This window comes from Podarcis tiliguerta (assembly GCF_965153285.1).
Source record: "Podarcis tiliguerta genome assembly, chromosome: 2".
Classification (NCBI taxonomy): Eukaryota; Metazoa; Chordata; class Lepidosauria; order Squamata; family Lacertidae; genus Podarcis; species Podarcis tiliguerta.
Window position 1 is genome coordinate 99,565,925 of NC_139535.1, and position 15,000 is coordinate 99,580,924.

A 15,000-nucleotide genomic window follows, 5' to 3' on the forward strand; every position below is an offset into this window, starting at 1 on the left:
TTCCAAATAGGATTCCTCACAAGAAAAGGGAAAAGTTGACAGCTATGGACAAGAGGATGTTCCATTGCATGGAAATCCTTGAGCTAATGGAACCCGCCTGATATTTTTGAGGCAAGGCACCTATTTGATTAAACATTCCCCCTAAATAAGAATGGGTGAGGTATATGCAGCCTGTGAACAAAATAAGGCCCACCAGATTCCCTAATTTGCCCTGTGAAGCAATTTTCCCAGCCACACCTACCTCTCACTCAGCTGTGAGACTCAATGCTCAGCTGTGAGACTGGTAAAGCCATGACTTTGGCCCTCTAGATGTGGCTGAACTACAACTCCCATCAGCCCTTGCAATCATGGCCATTGGCCATTGGCCATTGGCCAGGGATGATGGGGAAATCAACAACACAGCCAGCGATTCCCCACACCTGCTGTGGAGGAACAACTACATTCCTGACTGTTGGTTTGGAAGTGCAGCTTGCATCTGGCCTTGTTCGCATTTGGTGCTAAATGTAAACGGTGCTGCTTTTGGCTCAAGGCAGATCCACTCCATGTTGTTGATATGTCACCATAGAAAGATCTCTTCAGCAACAGGTACTTTTCACTTCTGTTGGCTTCCATCTTTGCTCCTCAGTCTCACTCTGTTGCGTTCTCACATCCCTTTTCCCTGAGTCCAGTGTAGTTATTTGTGTTTGTCAGCTGGTCCAGGCAACTTTGCTTAGACCTTGCTATGTCTGCTGCCGCCTGCTTCCCAGTGCCCTTGGTATTTTTGGGAACTGGCAGCAGGCCCAGCCAGTTATTGGCTCTCATTAATTCCACTCAGAATCATATGGTTGACTTGGGACTCCTTCAAACGTGCAGTTTAGGCCCATGTAGTTTAGCCATCTTTTTGTCCACTTCTTACCAGCCGTTTTGATTTTTCTCCCCACTCAGGCTGTTATCCAGTCATACAAATGGCACTCAGCTGCAACCATTTGAAGAGCTGCTGTTGCATTTTAGTGCCAGAATCTAAAGAGCCTTCAGGTCAGAATGTGGTGGCTGGTACTAACTTAGGTGTGTTTTAAGGCTACCATGACGAAAACCCACATCCTCTGTGAGCTGCTTGAGGCTGAGATTCATTTTCATAGACCTTTCCTGCTTTAAACAAACTTGTTTCTATGCAGACAGCGATGGACAAATCAATCAGTTTTGGACAAATATCTCAGTTCCTTATTTTTCCAGAGGTTCAGTTTTCCACATTCCAATATATATTGTCCTCATGAAAATTCATTATTATTTTAAGGCATTCCCCCCCCCCCAATCCACCCATGTTCATATGCAATATGATAGTGCATGAAATGTGTTGATTTTACTAATATTTGCATTTTATGAACCCTTTCTCTGAGAGTGTGTGCGTGTTATCTGGTAAGACAGCTGTGTCACAAAATTTAAAGAAGTGTGAATTTCCAAGGATAGCTGCAAGTTGGTTCTCGGGTTGTTTCAAGAAAGTGTGAATTGGGTAGGTTTACATTAACACAATGTATTGTTGCCATGGTCTCAGGGAAGTACAAGATCAGAGTCTTCAACTCAAATGAAAACATTTCTTACGCTTTCCCCCCAACCATTTTTGTTTTCAACTCGAGTATTTGGGTATAAAGTACACAGAGTGGATCTGAGTCACCGTTAGCCTTTCCTATCCTCAAGTATATATATATATACTGCATATGTCTTAGATCCATTTTACACCTTCCACAGGGCAAAGCTAGGTTTGGCACCAATCCCGGCTCCCTGATAAGTGTACCTGGCATGATACAAGGGTTTGCAAATTTGTCTTCATTGCATTCACACTTCAGAACATTTCTAGATGTACACTCTAAAACCCAATATGTGAAGAGGCCCTGAGTGACCTGACTTCAGTTTCCAATTTGCACTCATGTTCTGACTCCCCTCTCCACATGCACTCCAAGTTAACAGACTCTTTGTGGGTTATTGAATTTTGTCTGCTGGGCAGATTTTATGTATGGGGAGGAGAAGAATATAGCCAATGCAGTTCCTTCTTTTCCCAAACATCCTCTGCTAAATGGGCTCTCAACAGAGAAAAATCCAGCTGTTTTCCACCACAGGGCCTGCAGAAATCTCTGCAATTAATGATTCTGAGACTGTTTAAGTGTCCTTTCTTTATATGCAGTCGGGTGGGATTAATGTAATTTATTTTTTGCGCGCAAGTGGTACCCCCCCAACCAGCCTCCCCCAGGAGAGGAGTCCAAAGTGGAGCTATTACTGCATAAATGTGCAAAGACACAATGCCACTGATGTCCCCCCGGCTTTCCTCTCGCCCCCTTTTTTTTGAACGCAATGCAGCAAGGGACAGAACTGAAAGACGTCGGATGGCAATGTTCTTTTTGCTGGCAATAATGCAGCATCCCTTAGGAAAGCTGGCATCTGCTGACAGCTGCTCTGAAATGCTTATGCTGCAAACCTATCTGACCTGAGCTGCGTGGAGAACCTCCAGCTTAGCTCGGATGGGTACATTCCCAGACGTGCGCCTCGTGGCACGCCGACTTCAGAAAACCCCACGCATGCACGCACCTTGGAACTGAGCGCCGCTTTAACATAAGCCACCTCAGGCAAATGTGGGGGTGGGGGACAGAGAGTTGAATATGTATTGGCAGGGATTGAGGAGAGAGGGAGAGCCCGTTCCAGAAAGTTATTGGGAGAAGAGGGAGAGTTCCCAGGGACAGAGAGGGCAAGGATAGGAGAGGTTCTCACTAGTGGATGCACGAAAGCCCTGCTGCACGGAGGAACTTGAACCTCTTTGAACCTGGTGACACCCCCCATGCCTGTACAATACCCTGGGATCACCACATAACAGCTTATGTACTGACCATGCAATAGGAATTCTGCATAGCAGTTGTGCTGCTGCTGCTGCTGCTGCTGCCTTCTGTAGTTTTCTGGTTCAGCAGCCAGGCAGACCACTGACTTGCTGCGAATTTGACATGCCAGCAGGTCACAAACTGCTAATATTGAAGTTGTTTTATAGGTTACCTCAGGTTACATACGCTTCAGGTTACATACACTTCAGGTTACATACTCCGCTAACCCAGAAATAGTGCTTCAGGTTGAGAACAGAAATCGTGCTCCGGCGGTGCGGCAGCAGCAGGAGGCCCCATTAGCTAAAGTGGTGCTTCAGGTTAAGAACAGTTTCAGGTTAAGTACAGACCTCCGGAACAAATTAAGTACTTAGCCCGAGGTACCACTGTATTGTTTTCTTAACTTCTGATTCTCTTAAATAACCCCCCACCCCCATACAGCAGGCAGGCAGGCTGTTGAGAGGTTGGTTTTTTGTATTGCTTTTTTAAAAAGTTAATTATTCATTGTCCTTTTTTGTGCGTGGGTGGGGTGGGGGGAGAAACTCCAAGTTTGGGTCCTGCTCCACAGTGAATCAGAAAATCATTTCTGCTGACTTAAGTTGCAGCTTCAGAGTTGCGTAACACAACTTTGTGGGTGTGCAGGCAGAAATGTGCCGGCGTGCTTTGAGAGTGACAATAGCCCAGCCCTCCCACCTCCCACTGAAGTCAGATGAGATCTTTATTAGTTAGTGTTGCTAAATACCATAAATCAATATTTATGTTAGCCTGCAAGAGTCCCCCTGGGAAGAATGAATTAGCATTAAAGCTTTTTGCAATGCAAGGGGGAGAGAAAACATGGTTGCATCAAACCTCAAAGTGGGACAGTTCATCTTGTCTCCAAGGTGTTCAAACGGTCTCTTTCCAGCCCAGGTCCCTAGGTACTCTTTCGTGTTTGGATTTCAACCTGGCCCCAAGCAGCGACTGCAGCATTTCCCCCTTTTTTGATGCTTTGTGTAGCCATGTCTCCTGTGCTTTGAAGTCTCCTCTTCCACTTGACATGCTTTTCTCCATGTTTCATTGTGGAGAGCTGATTCCAGCAAATGCCCTTTCTCTTTTCAGAACAAACCCAGTTCTTGGACAATGAAAAGGCCTGCTTCTATTAGATTCCTCACCCAACATACGCACAAACAACCATTCGTTTGAGGTAGATACATGTCCACAAGGTAAGTGCTCTATGATATCCACAGCGGAATGCCTTGCTGTCAGGAGTGTGCATCAGATTTGGAGGAAAGGCAAATCCTTAAGTGGTTTCTGGCCAGTTTTGGAGATATTCCGGACTTGTTGGGGTCAAACTGTGCTCCCTCTGTAATCATGTGGCTGATCAAAATCAGGGGCCTCTCAAAGTCCTGGGAGCGATTTGGAGATCAAAACAAAAACCTGCAGGCACTGTATCTGCAAAACCTAAAACGTGTCTCTTTCCCCAGGCTTGAAAAGAAGGGTCTGTAGTTTTGAGCCTAGCTTTCAATCAGAGGGAATGATTATCTGAGGGCTCTCTAATCACACTGCTGATATGGAGGGATGCTAAAGTGATGTTGTCACCTTCTTCTTGTGTGCTCTGTGCTCCTTGTTAATTCCGACACAACCACTCCTGTCAAATCAGCCTCGCAGCTGTTGCTTTCTGCAACTCAGACTGGGTTTGGTACGCCTGCAAATGGAATCCACTTCTGTCAAAAACAAAACAGATGTCGCCATTTGTTGATTTCCCCATTATAATCAGGTTGTGTTGGTGGGGAGACATGAAATTCGGTGCTCCGGAATTGGGATTCCGATTCAGACCCAAGCCAAATCTCTGCAACAGTCTGAGCTGAATCAGGCTCTTTTCCGAAGCACTGAATGGCAGTCTGTGCTGAATCGTGTGGTCGGTGCTCAATCCTGGTAGCTGTCTTCCTGCCCTTTATAGAACACATATTATTATTATTATTTATTCCACTTATACACCACCCTATACCCGGAGGTCTCAGGGCAGTTCACAACAAGACCACAAAATATAAAATCAAACCAAAGGCAGTAACCCAATAACTCCCGCCCCCCAAAAGCCACATTTTAAAAGGGTGTTGGATGTCAATAAGATCAACCTAAGGCTTGGTTAAAAAGGAATGGTTTTGCCTTGTCCCTAAAGGCAGAACAACTGTAATGTAGTAGTGTACAGTGGTACCTCGGGTTACAGATGCTTCAGGTTACAGACGTTTCAGGTTACAGATGCTTCAGGTTAACGACTCCACTAACCCAGAAATAGTACCTTGGGTTAAGAACTTTGCTTCAGGATGAGAACAGAAATTGTGTGGCAGTGGTGCAGCAGCAGCAGGAGGAGACCCCATTAACTAAAGTGGTGCTTCAGGTTAAGAACTGTTTCAGGTTAAGAATGGACCTCCAGAACGAATTAAGTTCTTTACCCGAGGTACCACTGTACTAGTGAGCTCAGTATGTTTTTTGCCCATCCTAGATTCTAAGGGCAGGGGGAAATGGAATATTTCTGTAAGCCAGCCCAGTTCCCAGTGTTCTCGACAGCTCTCAACGCCAGTCAAGCTATTGTGACGAAGAATCAAAATCCTGAATGGGGCTATGCAAAGAGGAGTAGGCTTGCTGCTTAGTAGCAAGAGATCAGGTTTAGCCCCACCCTGTGGTGTATCGCTTACCTTCCCCCATATAAAGCACTGCCAGGGCCGGCCAGCCCATGAGGCAGACTGAGACAGCTACCTCAGGCGGTAGAATCCAAGGGGCGGCGCTGCAAAAGGCACCCTGCCTGCTGTCCCACCACTACTGGATAAGTCAAGAGAAGCGGCAGTTGTCGGTTCCTTACAACTTCTTGCTTCTCCAGTGCTACTGGGGATGTCCTGCCCACCTGCTGTGGCTGTGGCAGCGGCTTTGGGGTTTTGATGAGATCTGGCAAGAGCCCTGTAAAAACTCACAAGAGCCCTACAAGATCTTGCTTGGCTCTCACGAGATCTTGACAGAACATGGAAGCTACACCTCAGCGTGACTTCAGTAAGCAAGGCTTCAGTGCGTGTGTGTGTGTGCTCATGTTTCCCATTTTGCCTCAGGCGGCGAAATGGGATGAGCCACCCCTGAGTACTGCCCTTAGGAACGCAGTTGTGTTGAAGGCAAAACCTGCTCACAAAAAATACTTCAGCCCCACAGGGTACAATATCTAAGCAGCCCCTGCAAGCATAGACAGGCACACAGCAAATTACCTATAAGACATGGCTTCCGTGTGGCATGCCCTGTTGTGTCTTGCATCATGAACTTAATCTCCCCACCAGCCTTTGGTGGATTTAACAAAACTGAGCTACTTTGCAGGGTGGTTGAAAAACACCGTCTCTGCTCAAGCGCCATCTCTGCACTATTAACAGTGGGCTACACGGGTAGCGCTGTGGGTTAAACCACAGAACCTAGGACTTGCTGATCAGAAGGTCGGCAGTTCGAATCCCCACGACGGGGTGAGCTCCCATTGCTTGGTCCCTGCTCCTGCCCACCTAGCAGTTCAAAAACACGTCAAAGTGCAAGTAGATAAATAGGTACCGCTCCGGCGGGAAGGTAAACAGCGTTTCCGTGCACTGCTCTGGTTCGCCAGAAGTGGCTTAGTCATGCTGGCCACATGACCCGGAAGCTGTACACCGGCTCCCTCGGCCAGTAAAGCGAGATGATCGCCGAAACCCCAGAGTCAGCCACGACTGGACCTAATGGTCAGGGGTCCCTTGACCTTTACTTACTTTGAAGATCAAACCTATCCATTCTTAAGGAAATCAGCCCTGAGTGCTCACTGGAAGGACAGATCCTGAAGCTGAGGCTCCAATACTTTGGCCACCTCATGGGAAGAGAAGACTTCCTGGAAAAGAACCTGATGTTGGGAAAGATTGAAGACACATGGAGAAGTGGACAACAGAGGACGAGATGGTTGGACAAGTTCTCAAAGCTACCAGCATGAGTTTGACCAAACTGCGGGAGGCAGTGGAAGACAGGAGTGCCTGGCGTGCTCTGGTCCATGGGGTCACAAAGAGTCGGACACAACTAAATGACTAAACAACAACAACAACTTTGCAGAGCTGTTGTAAGCCACAGTCTTTTGACAACAGCTCGCATCTCCACCCCAATAATACAGAGGTCACCATGAAGGGTTGTAATTGCATTGTTGTTGGTAAGGCTTTTAAATATATAATTTTATTACCTTTTCTGGAATAAGGTTGAGAGTGCCTGCAAATTAAAACTCATGTAGGCCAGCTCCTCATCGGTGGGGAACCTGTGGCTTGTATTTCCAAAACTTTTTGTGTGTGTACACACACCAGCTGTGGCTTTCTTACCTACGGGGTTCAAATCCATCGTGTCAAATTGCAGTAGTGACGTTAAGACGCAGCATTTCACTTCTCTAGGCAAGTCGCTGGGTAGCTTGTCAGCCACGGCAAGGGCAGATCATGAATAATGAAGCCAATGCATTTTGAGCCATTGTTTTATTAAAAAGACTTGGAGCAACTAATTTGTCAGATCCGAGGAAACTGCTCATTACTGCACATCTTTGGATGAGTTTCCCCTTTTTTATTTTTGTCCTGGGAAATCTCTGCTCTGCTGACTGGTATTGAAAGCTACAAAACTATATATTTATCTTCTGCGCGGCCTCTCCATTGCTGTTTAATAAATAAAGGCTCTTGCCTACATCCCTCATGCAGTTGCCAAGGCTGCTGAACTATCCGCCTCTGTAGCCTCAGCTATTCAGACTCTGGAAATGGGAGTGCTTTCAAATGAACAAGACTCTTAATTCCAGAATAACCAGAGACTCAGTCCCTCAAAATTGAATACATAAGCCCCCACAGCTTATCAGAAGCCGGATCCTGGCCTGCATCCTGCTTTGGCAAATGGGCATGCAGGCTGGGACTTGGGCTGTGCCAGGGGGCAGAGCTGACAGAGTGGGAAGGCTTCCATTGGGTCCGCCCCCTGACCATTTAAGCAGCCCACACCTGGGGCACTATGTGTTTGTTCCTTCGGCGGATTTCTCCACCCACTCGCCCTCGGTTTAAGCTGATAGTCAAGGACCTTGCTGTGGCTAGGGTGGTCGCTGTTTTTATGGGGCCAGGTAGGAATTTGTCCACCGGGCAAATTGGCTCTGACCTGGTTGTTTTTTGCCTACCTCACAGCAATCGTCACAACTGGGTTGGGCATTAGGGCAATCCTTTGTCTTGGATGGAGGGGAGGTTGTAGTCTCCACGTGCCCCTCCAAACACTGGGGTATCTCATCAAAGGGATCTGGGGGGAGTGGCCATGTCCGCATGCCCAGGCGGGGCCAGGGCCAAAGGCACTCTCTGTCAGGAGCTCGTCCTACACTCGAGTAGGACCCTGGCAGAGACACATGCCCGACTGGCATGTTCTCTCCCTCCTGGTCGTTTGTTTGGGAGCTTCAAAAGCTTTCTTCTGCCCGAACATCACAGCGACCGAAGCCAACAGACACCGGCACACTTAGGGATCCGCAGAGTCACCGCAGCTTGCATAACAGACCTCAGCAACTCAGCATTTTGGCTAATCTACTTTATTTACATATAAACACAGACAGAGCACTGCAACATGGCTCCCTCTCTCTCTAGCATCAGACAGCAAAGAGAAAGAACAAAGGACAATAGCCCCACTTCATGGAACACAATAACACAAACATCCTGTCTCCATCACTTCCCACTTTGTGGAGTTAAAACACACACCGTCATGTGATAGACAAAAATCCCATGACTGCAATCATGGAGCAGGAATTCTAACATCCTCCCAGTCGACGGTCCCTGCGGGGGTCACCCTATTTGATGTAAATCTTAGCGACCCCTGCCTGGATTGACCTACGTGTCACTTCCGGTGGGCGGGCCAGAAATATTTCAATTGCTCCATGCCCAAGCCAAACCCCCTAGTGCTGATGTCGATATGCTTGCAAGTGAAAATATTGCACTGAAAAGTAAGAGCAGGACCCAATTAACTCTCAGGAAGTTTCAGTCAAAAGGTATATGGTTTTTCAATATGGTTTAGGCAGTTTGTTGTAGGTATGGAAGCTAAGCACATTCTAGCCTGATATAATTTGTGTATATGCTATCCCTGACGTTTCCTGTCGTCAGTGCTATAGAGGTTCCGGAACTCGCCATGAGCTCCTCCCTCATTCTCTTAGAATGGAAAATTCTAAGAAGTTCTGGAACTGAGTTCCGGCAAGTTCCAGCTGGAAAAAAAGCCCTGCCTGCCATTTAAGCGCTCAATAAGCACATAAACGGGACAAGTTTCCCTCATTTTTCCCACTGCACATTCTCTGCTTTCCAACTACACAATTTTCCCCCAGCTACATATATTTTTTAATCCAACTGCACACTCAGCCATCCTACCACGTGACTCAATAACACTCCACATGCCAGTTTGACTCCAGGACGAGGGTCAAGTGTACCCTTGGCACAAAATCCACTTCTGAAGGAGAAAAAGGGGGCAGTGTTGAAGGGAAGAAGCAAAGGGAGAAGGGGGAGCTGAAACTCGTGGTTAAATTTATTTTGAAATGACAAAATGGGGGGAAAGGAATTCATCAATATGCAAGTTTTATATCCAATGTATTCATCCTGGGATAATTCCTTTTTACGGAAGCTCTCGGATTTTACCTCTCGCTTCTGCATTCAGATAATTGGAAACCTGAATCGCTCTGAAAAGTTGGGAGCTTCAAAACATGCCAGTCCAGATGGCAGGCTACTATGCCTGTAAGCTAAAGTGAGAGAGAGCAGGGAATCTTTTTTTAACCACCACCACAATACTGAAATGCAAATATATCTACTTCAGTACACAAATTGCCCTTTAAAAATGTGGGTGATTGGGGGGGGGATTATTGGGTTGTTGTTGTTGCTTTGATTGCGCATTTTGTGGTTTTATTCTGTAAACCACCCTGAGACCTCTGGGTAAAAAAAAGGTAAAGGACCCCTGACAGTTAAGTCCAGTCATGAACGACTCTGGGGTTGCGGTGCTCATCTTGCTTTACTGGCCGAGGGAGCCGACGTTTGTCCGCAGTTTTTCCGGGTCATGTGGCCAGCATGACTAAGCCGCTTCTGGCGAAACCAGAGCAGCACATGGAAATGCCGTTTACCTTCCTGCCAGAGTGGTACCTATTTATCTACTTGCACTCTGGGTATAGGGTGGTATATAAATTCAATAAAATAAATAAATAAACTGTGACAAAGGTTACCATGAAATACTGTGATGTCCTCCAACTTGGACAGCTTTAGCAGGGGATTAGACAAACTCATGGAGGATAAGGCTAGTCATGAATGCTGTATCAGGTGGGCCTTTGGCGTGATCCAGAAGGGCTTTCCTATGTCCTTATGACAAAATAAATGTAAGCCAACTTGGATCAGAGAACAGTTAACAGCTTTGGAGTCATAACCCCAAAGACCTATGAAGTAGAAGACAATATGGTTACTTTTCTAACTCAGGAAGCATGCCCTCCCAAGAATCATAGGATTTCTTCTTAGGTGTATATTTCAAAAATGGTAGATTACAGAGCGGAAATCTCCATTCAGTGGTGCCACTAGGGAATTTTAGATTCTAGAATTAATAGTCTAACTGAAATTGTTAAACAAGCAATTAACATTCCCGCCTCAAACAATTGTAATCCCTTTTTTCATAACTGCTTTGACATTCCTAATATGTCAGAGCAAAGAAGAAACCAAGTGTTTTGCCAGCCGAGTGCATTTTTGCAACGTAGACCGCCATTTTGTTTTTCTCTGCCTTCATCCTCTCCATTGCTTCAGCAACTTGTTCTTACAAATCTGCTTCCCACCCCAGGGTTCAATCAGTCACAGTGATCTGGATCTCAGTCTGCCTGGCTTCATGTTGCATGCTAATCTTGATATTCAAAAGCTCCACAAATTCAGAAGTTCGTGGGAACAGCTTTAAACTTAGTTGGTCACGGATGGGTTCGTGTGCTTTCTCCCTCACTCGGAGTTCTAGTGAAGAACTTGTGCCTTTCATGTGCAATCATTCTTCTGGGTGAGCAGCGTGTTTCAAATTTATTATCAAAACTTAAACATTCACTTATTATCAGGTTGTATTCAAGCTGTGGGGGGACGCGGGTGGCGCTGTGAGTAAAAGCCTCAGTGCCTAGGGCTTGCCGATCGAAAGGTTGGCGGTTCGAATCCCTGTGGCAGGGTGCACTCCCGTTGCTCGGTCCCAGCGCCTGCCAACCTAGCAGTTCAAAAGCACCTCCGGGTGCAAGTAGATAAATAGGGACCGCTTACTGGCGGGAAGGTAAACGGCGTTTCCGTGTGCTGCGCTGGCTCGCCAGATGCGGCTTTGTCACGCTGGCCACGTGACCCGGAAGTGTCTCCGGACAGCGATGGCCCTTGGCCTCTTAAGTGAGATGGGCGCATAACCCTAGAGTCTGTCAAGACTGGCCCGTACGGGCAGGGGTACCTTTACCTTTTATTCAAGCTGAACTGTATCTTGATGTGAGGAGGAAGCTTCATTCCAAACCAGAACCACTTCAGCTCCTGTTGGCTCCCCCCACCCACCATCATTTTAGGTTTTTATTTTAAGTGCCAGCAATCTGGTTCCATCCCAGTTCAAGCAGAGCACATCCCTTTTGTACAGGCCCAGCCTGTCCTAAATTGCTCCCCAGTGCCTATCTGCTCCAAACTCTGCCTCCCAACATTATTGGATCTCTAAACATTGAGACTATGTAATGGCACCCGTCCAGCTGGCCCTAATAATAATAATAATAATAATAATAATAATAATAATAATATACTTATACCCCGCCCTTCCCGGTTCAGAAAATCGGGTTCAGGGCGGCTAACAACAAATTTAAAGCACTTAATTGATGCAACAAAAAACAGCTTAAAATACAGTATAAAACGTGCATAACAATAAATTCAGAATTCAGAAATCAATTTGGGGTGGGGGGAATCCATCCAATAAACATTAGATGATCACCAGGGCTAGCTGGCTAAATTAGTCCTATTTGGGCCGGCGAGGAGGAATTCCTCTTTCAGAGGAAGCTACCTTGGAGGTTCTAGCTTTTAGCACCCTACCTGACAACCTAAATTTTGCTTCCAGGACCATCCACTCTGAGCTTCCTTGATGCCTGGGAGGCAGGGTGTTGTTGTTTTTTCAGCCGGAAGTCGCTGGAACTCAGTTCCATCACCTCTCAGCCAGTGTGGTGTAGTGGTTAAGAGCAGTAGTCTCGTAATCTGGGGAACCGGGTTTGCGTCTCCGCTCCTCCACATGCAGCTGCTGGGTGACCTTGGGCTAATCACACTTCTCTGAAGTCTCTCAGACCCACTCACCTCACAGAGTGTTTGTTGTGGGGGAGGAATGGAAAGGGGAATGTTAACCGCTTTGAGACTCCTTAAAGGGAGTGAAAGGCGGGATATCAAATCCAAACTCCTCCTCCTCCTCCTCCTCCTCCTCCTCTTCTTCTTCTTCTTCTCAGGTGGGTGCCATTCCCATTGTAGGAGAACAAGTTCATGATGAGTCCTGGAACCTCTTTTTCTAGAAAAATAGCACTGCTGGGTGGTCAGGAGGAGGCTGAAGTAAGGACCGCAGGAGTTAAGTGAGTGGCATAATCTCCCTAAAAACCCTAGTACTTCAAGACTCCCATAAAAGTGCCTGGCTTAAAACCGTCTATCAAAAACTTCACTCTTGTGGCCTATCCCCACAACACCTAATCACTATGGGCCCTACTAAAGCAAACAGTCTAATTGGTCAACGTCTAAAAGATATCGAGCATCAGAACAACCTGGCCACTATAAGGAAATTCTGCCCTTGGTAGGTTCATTTTCCACCTCTCCATTTTGATTCTCTGGCCCCATATCTGCACAAACTTATTATCCCTAAATACAGATGTGCTTTTACACTTGCAAGACTGGATGTTTTGCCATCTGCAGTACTTGAGGGTCGATTCAAAAAAATCCCGCCTGAGAAACGTCTTTGCCCCCTGTGGAGACGGTAGCACCGAAACAGCAGCACACGGCCTCCTGTCTTGCACTCTCTACAAAGACCTGAGGAACGAGATCTTCACCCCACTCGTACTAACCATCCCAGGGTGCTCAACCACTGCCACAATGTCCTTTCTTCTGTCAGATCAAAATAAGCAGATAACAGCAAAGGTTGCTAGGTTCATAGCAGGGGCAATCAGAATAAGGGCCACTAATTGACGGCTGATTCAGGACTTTAAATTGTGCTCTTATGTCAAATTTCCTTTTCTGCGTATACTGTAATGTTGTTATGGCCGTCGGACACGACTGAACGACTAAACAACAACAACAACAATGGCCGTTGGCTAATGTGAATAAAGTTTTATCTTTATGTTTAATCTCCCTAGTAAAGGGACCCCCTGGACACAAAACTCTATGGTGTGAAAGCGTGTGTCGCTCACATCATTTCTTTAGGGTGCAGCCTCAAACTCACTGAAGGACTCTTGCCCCAGATAGAGAGCTGAAATATTTAGAGCTCTCCCTGGACACAACTCCTGATCTTGGACGTAGCTAATATTGTACGCTGATAGTGAAGTTCCCTGGACTGGTTGATGTATGCTTGAATGGCATTTGTTTCTCTTCATCACTGCATTATTCAACACTGCATGATTCACTATTGTTTGCATGTTTGTTTGTTTCATTGATGCATCACCTCCCATGAGGCATCCTGGAGAAAATATACAAAGTCATAAAACATATATACAATAGCTGCATATATAAAATCAATTAAAACATTGAGTCAGTACTTTGTAGTTCTTTTAGAGCTGTGCTGTATTTTTGTCCTTCCAGGCTGTGATATTTTACGTTTTACACTTTCTATTCTTTTTTCCAAGTTTGTACCTCAATTTAAAAAATATTAAAATTAGCTTGGGGCAATTAAAACACTTGCATCTATAAAAAAACTTTCTTTTTAAAAGCCATAAAAACAACAATGGCTCACAGAGAAAATCAATACGGATACCAATTAAGATAAAGATTTCCATTTAAAAGACTTGTTGAAAAAGGAACGTCGTTGTTGTTTAATCGTTTAGTCGTGTCCGTCTCTTCATAACCCATGGACCAGAGCATGCCAGGCACTCCTGTCTTCCACTGCCTCCCGCAGTTTGGTCAAACTCATGCTGATAGCTTCGAGAACACTGTCCCGCCATCTCGTCCTCTCTCGTCCCCTTCTTCTTGTGCCCTCCATCTTTCCCAACATCAGGGTCTTTTCCAGGGAGTCTTCTCTTCTCATGAGGTGACCAAAGTATTGGAGCCTCAGCTTCAGGATCTGTCCTTCCAGTGAGCACTCAGGGCTGATTTCCTTCAGAATGGATAGGTTTGATCTTCTTGCAGTCCATGGGACTCTCAAGAGTCTCCTCCAGCACCATAATTCAAAAGCATCAATTCTTCGGCAATCAGCCTTCTTTATGGTCCAGCTCTCACTTCCAGGAACGTCCTTAGCAGGCACCAAAAATCAAACAAAAAGGCTGTGCCTGTTCAATATATAGGGGGTTCCAATGAGCAGGTATCACCACACTAAAGGCCTGATTCTAGCATCATGAAGAATTGACATACAATAGTACCTCTGGTTACGAACTTAATTCGTTCCAGAGGTCCGTTCTTAAGCTGAAACCATTCTTATCCTGAGGCGCGCTTTCGCTAATGGGGCCTCCCGCTGAGCACACACCTTCGTCGCACGGTTTACGTTCACATCCTGAGGCAAAATTCGCAACCAGGAGCAGCTACTTTTGGGTTAGTGGAGCTTGTAACCTGAAGTCTTCATAACCAGAGGTACCACTGTATTGACAGAATGGTATCTGCAGCATGCTCACTCCTGCAGAATGCAGGGACTTATTGGCTATGTAAGGGCTGAGGCGATCCAAGTCCCAAGCTGTATAGGACTTTGTACAGCAATGCCAACACCTTTAAGCTACCCTGGTAGTTAATTGACAGGCAGTGCAATCAACGTGTCAATTGCTGCCGTTGAAAAGTGTTGTGTATAAGGTGTGGCACACAGTGTTTTGTCTCTGTCTGTTTACTCACATGTGCAAATCATCACTTGACAACACAGTCTCAAATGATGGACATGCAAGCAGAAAGGTTGTAAAAGGTAAAGGGACCCCTGACCATTAGGTCCAGTCATGGCCGACTCTGGGGTTGCGGCGCTCATCTTGCTT

General features: G+C 46.2%; 1 protein-coding gene and 1 long non-coding RNA gene across 2 annotated transcripts in view; one reads left to right on the top strand and one right to left on the bottom strand.

The window, feature by feature from the left end:
- Nucleotides 1-437: 437 nt before the first annotated feature.
- The window catches only part of CACNG5 (calcium voltage-gated channel auxiliary subunit gamma 5), a 60,982-nt gene continuing 46,419 nt past the window's right edge, over nucleotides 438-15,000 (top strand). The window contains exons 1-2 of the mRNA XM_083427991.1: nucleotides 438-585; nucleotides 3,939-4,042. Coding sequence (XP_083284117.1) covers nucleotides 4,032-4,042 — 11 coding nt within the window. The 5' untranslated portion in view covers nucleotides 438-585; nucleotides 3,939-4,031. The remainder of the gene's footprint in view (nucleotides 586-3,938; nucleotides 4,043-15,000) is intronic.
- The window catches only part of LOC310671845, an 86,510-nt gene continuing 81,357 nt past the window's right edge, over nucleotides 9,848-15,000 (bottom strand). Inside the window, exon 2 of the long non-coding RNA XR_014508252.1 lies at nucleotides 9,848-9,957. This is a non-coding gene — a long non-coding RNA (uncharacterized lncRNA). The remainder of the gene's footprint in view (nucleotides 9,958-15,000) is intronic.